This window comes from Athene cunicularia (genome assembly GCF_003259725.1).
Source record: "Athene cunicularia isolate RWA chromosome 19 unlocalized genomic scaffold, athCun1 chr19_part1, whole genome shotgun sequence".
In the NCBI taxonomy this organism is placed as follows: domain Eukaryota; kingdom Metazoa; phylum Chordata; class Aves; order Strigiformes; family Strigidae; genus Athene; species Athene cunicularia.
In genome coordinates, this window is record NW_020799124.1 from 5,232,936 (window position 1) to 5,237,614 (window position 4,679).

General features: G+C 63.9%; 1 protein-coding gene across 1 annotated transcript; it reads left to right on the top strand.

Moving 5' to 3' along the window:
- Window positions 1-1,948: 1,948 nt before the first annotated feature.
- SEZ6 (seizure related 6 homolog) lies at window positions 1,949-4,336 on the top strand (the record flags this gene model as incomplete). Its single annotated transcript, XM_026861831.1, has 4 exons — window positions 1,949-1,961; window positions 2,323-2,898; window positions 2,971-3,104; window positions 3,977-4,336. Coding segments are annotated over 4 exons (1,083 nt in total), but the record flags the coding sequence as incomplete, so codon positions are not given.
- Between the last annotated feature and the right edge of the window lie 343 nt (window positions 4,337-4,679).

Genomic DNA, 4,679 nt, shown 5'->3' on the forward strand with positions numbered 1-4,679 from the left:
ACAGCTGCCCGCCACAGCCAGATTAGTCTCCAGCATCTCCCCGGCTCCTGGCTGTTGTTAATAGACTCCCGCCCAGCAAAGCTGGTGTGAGGGATTAGGACCCCCGCCCAGCTGCAGCTGTAGAGATATATCATGCACACCAAGGGACTCCTGTGGGCGCCCGGATAGTGGGGACTTAATGGCCCTTTTGCAAGGATCTGTGCCCACCCTGAGCCCTGTGGGGGTCCCTGCTGGGTGCCAGCGCCTGGAGGGGTGGGTACTGCATAGCAGGGGTCCCTGAGACCCCCCAGGTCACCTTGGGGACACAGGAGGGACACAGCTGTGACACGGTCACTGGAGATAAGCTGCTTTAGAGCCAACTGTGGAGGTGGAGACTCTAATCCTGTGATGCTCGAGGGGCATGAGTGGTAACATCTGGGCACTTGCTGCCTTCCCACAGTGTCCTGAGCATCCTCCATCCCCCAAGGGCCAAGAGCATCCCCAGTCCTGACCATCCTCTGGTGCTGGCAACATCCCGTGGTACCCAGAGCATCTCCTGGTGCTCCCAGTACCCAGGAGGCACTGCCCAGCTCAGGATGCCACAGCACCCAGATGGGACCTGCTGTAGGAGCCTTGCTGTGGGGGTCTGCCCTCATCCATCAGCCCCAGTGTGGGGACCACTGTGCTCCCCAGCACCCTGGGCAGCTGAGATCCCATGGGCAGGGGGGTGCAGGGATCCGGGGTGGGCATCTCTGCCCCAGTCTTCGCTGCATGGGGCAGCCACAGCGGCGCAGGGCCCGGCCCTGAGCACTAATCTGCTATTAAAGCCTAAAAGAGATTTTGGCGCCCTTCAGTATAAACTCATTAACTTTTATGTTCAAATAAATGGATCCTATTAAAAAATAATTCTAGCCTTGCTGGGGGGCAAGTGAACCTTTCGGAGCTGGTGCGGCTGGGTGCTCGCCTCCCTGGCATGCGGCTGTGCCCAGGGCATCATCGCCATCCCGGGGCAGCAGGGACACAGGGTGGGTGCCAGGGCAGTGGGGATGCCCGCCAGCACCTAGCAGTTCCCCTTGCGCTGCTTGCCCAAGCTAATGTCTCTTAATAGTCCCTTAAAAGTGGCAGTTGCAGAGTAATTAATCTTCGCGGGGGCCTGCCCTGCTACGGATCGGTATAATTACCCGGTAATTGGCAGTATCGTGTCATCAGCGCTTGTGCACGGCGGCGAGACATGCCCACACGCTATCACGGCCTCACACCCTGCACCGGGCCATGGAGGGATGCTGGGGGCCACCGTGGCATCCTCCTTGCCGTGGTACAGCGGGACTGGGGAGCTGTGCCCCCCCGGGAGGGGGAACCGTGCAGTGCTGGATCCGGCAGGGACACATGGCTCATTAGAGCTGATTAAATACTTTTGGTTTTGGTCTAAAGGCTGTAAACAGCTAGGCTGGGCACACCGGGGATTTGCTCAGGGGCTAATGCATGGGAGGGTGGGGGGCTGTGGCTGCGGGTGGGAGGTGGGTAGCATCAGCAGGGAGGAGGTTCCTGGTGGATTGACACTGCCCAGGAACAGCTTGGCTGGGGGGTGGTTGGGGAGAAGATGAGCTCTCACCACCTCATTACACTGGTGGCCTGGAGCAGGGTCCTGGTGTTCAGGCTCCGGTGGCAGCCCCGGTGCAGCTGGTCACGGCTGACGTGGCAGTCACCTGCGTGTCTGCACCACAGGGATGCAGGGGACCGGGGGACCCTCGGCACAGGACGGCCCCCTCCATGAAGAGGGACAAGCTGTGACAAGGGACACCCAGCCCCAGGGCTGTCCCCACCAGGGCTGGGTCACTGGAGGGGTGGGTACCCCTTAACATGGTACAAGCTGCAGCTGTGCATTAATTAATTAAATGTCAGGGCTGTGCCTGGGGGGAGCTGGAGCGAGGTGTGGCAGGGCCCCACCGCACACGGTTGATGCACTTGTTTGCCGGCCCAGGGTTGGTGCAGTATTGGTGCGCAGGGCAGCGTCAGTCCTCGGGGCGGTGCTGGCCTGTGAGGAAGCACTGGTCCACGGTGACGTGTTGCTCCCCAGTGCAGCACAGGCCTGTGGCACCACACCAGTATTGGTCCTGGGTGTGGTGTCAGTCCCCAGTGCTGCATCCACCCCTGGCCCAGCACCAGTCCACATCCAAGGGTTGGTCCTGGGTGCCACAGCAGGCACAGTACTGGTCTGTGGTGAACCTTCGGTCGCTGATGCATCACCAGTCCCTGGTCCATGGCATGTCACTGGTCCAGAATGAACAATGCAGCATCAGTCCATGGGTCCCCAGCACTCCACACTCTTTCTTCTCCCCCCAGGCTACAATGGGCTGGCAAGGAAAACAGGGGAGAGCGCTGAGGCTGAGGGGGAACCAACGGCACTGCCCACGCCAGCGGAGCGGGAGGCAGAGGCTCGCTTCGTGAGCACAGCGCCCACGCTGAAGCTCCTCAACCACCACCCGCTGCTGGAGGACCTGCTGCATGAAGCCTTCCTGAAGAAGGACTACCTGGGCCAGGCACCATTCTTACCCGCTGGCCCTGGCCCCCTTTTGCCTGCCAGTGCCCTCCAGCCAGACCCCGGACCCCCGGCCCCTGAGCCCCCGCCACGCACCCCTGCCCTGCCCAGAGCTGCCTTCCCCACCGACCCGCTGACCACCCCGGCAGGGCGCCCAGGGCCATGGGGGGAGGCATGGGGGGCCATGCCAGGTGCCGACCCCTCGTGGTCCCCCACTGGGGTGTTGGAGTCAGGCCCCGCGTCCCCCAGCCAGGCACCCACCACCGCTGGCACGTCCCTGGAACCCCACACCGGGGCTGCCGTGTTCCCTGGGGATGAGGAGGGGACCACCACCACCTCCACCATCACCACCACCACTGTCACCACGCTGCAGGGGCCAGGTGAGCACTGGGGAGGGAGCTGGGGGGAGTTGGGGTGAAGTGGGGCTGAGCTGGTGTCTCCTCTGTCGCCAGTCCCCTGCAACCGGACACTAGCGGGCCCTGAGGGCTGGCTGGTGTCCCCGGAACCAGCTGGGGTCCCCTATGATGGCAGCCTGGACTGCACCTACACCGTCTCTGTCTACCCTGGCTACGGCGTGGAGCTCAAGGTGAGCTGGGGGCTGCGGGTGGGATGGGGTGCCCAGTGCCCACAGCCAAGCGTGGCCTGTCCCCTGCTCTGTGCCATGGCTGCATGGCCATGCACGGTGCAGCATCCTGTGCCTGTCCTCGTCCCTGTCCCCACGTCCCCAAGCCAGGAGAGACAGCTCAGGACATCACCCAGCCTCGGGCCCTGGGGCACGGATGCCGGCATGTGGGCTGGTGGGATTCCCATGGCCACTGGCTGCAGTGGGTGGCACCCGTCATGGAAGGGGTGATGTGGGAATTAATTACCGAAGCACCGATGGGGAAGGCATAAGCAACGCTGGCGGGTGTGACGCCGTGGTGCAGAGCCAGGAAAACCCAGCACACACCTGCCAGGAACAGAGGCTGGCAGCAGCTCCTGCAGTGCCGAGGCCATGTGCTGCTCCCATCCACGGCACGTGGCTGTGTGTCCCCACCTCTGCTTGGCCCCACCGCCTGGGCCACCATGGGGCAGTGCCGTGGCTTGTCAAAAGCTGGCGGTGAGCAGCTCTGCGGTCAGCCCTCGCTCCTCCAGCTCGCACAGAAATACTTGCCAGTGCTGCTGCTCGTTGCCGTGCAGCACTGCTTAATTAACATCATTAATAGCAAATTGCTCTGGAGGGCTGGCTGTCGGCGTGGGCCCGGCTGTGCCTCAGTGCTCCGGTGGAACCGCTGGCTGGGCCCTGCTGCTCCTCTTACCGCAGGATGGTTTATGGTGCTGCCAACCGTGTTTGAGAGGCGCTGCCCCACGCAGACGAGCTCCAGCGCGCTATCGGCTGTGGGCAAGCTGCCTGAGGTCCGGCTCCGAGCCGGGTGCCGGGGCGATGCCGGGGCGGTGATGCCTGGCCATGCCCCACAGGTCCAGAACATCAGCCTGGCAGACGGGGAGACACTGATGGTGGAGAGCACAGGGGGCCTGGAGCCCACCCTCCTGGCCAACGAGTCCTTCCTGCTGCGGGGCCAGGTCATCCGCAGCCCCGCCAACCTCCTCACCCTCCGCTTCCAGAGCCCCCGGCCCCCCAGCCCTGGCTCCTACTGCTTCCACTACCAAGGTATGGGGCAGTGTCCACCGCTGGCACGGACCCCCTGGTACCCCCTCGAGGGCTCCCTTGCCAGCATGGTGGTAATTTGGAGCGTGGCGATGCACGGCAGAGTTTATCTGTGCCACTGGCAGGTTAAGCGGGCACCGACCCGGGGAAGAATGCTAATGGAGAGCTAATTGGCATGAGCAATTACAGCCTCATTTAGCATCATTACCAGCAGCCATAGGCTCCTGTCACTCAGCCCTGCAGCACCCAGGCACTCCCGGGGGGCCTGGGGAGGTGGGTGCTGGGTGCAGGGTGGGCTGGGGTCCTGGGGGGGCTTCCCGGCGCGGCCGGCTTTTGGGGAGGTCTCGGTCAGCAGCCTGCACCCCAGCGGGGACGCCCGCTTCCGCTGTGCCGCCGGCTACCAGCTGCACGGCGCCCGTCGGCTCACTTGCCGCAATGCCACCCGCCCCTTCTGGAGCGCCCGCGAGCCCCTCTGCCTCGGTAAGCACCAGCACCCGGGGAGACATGGCGCAG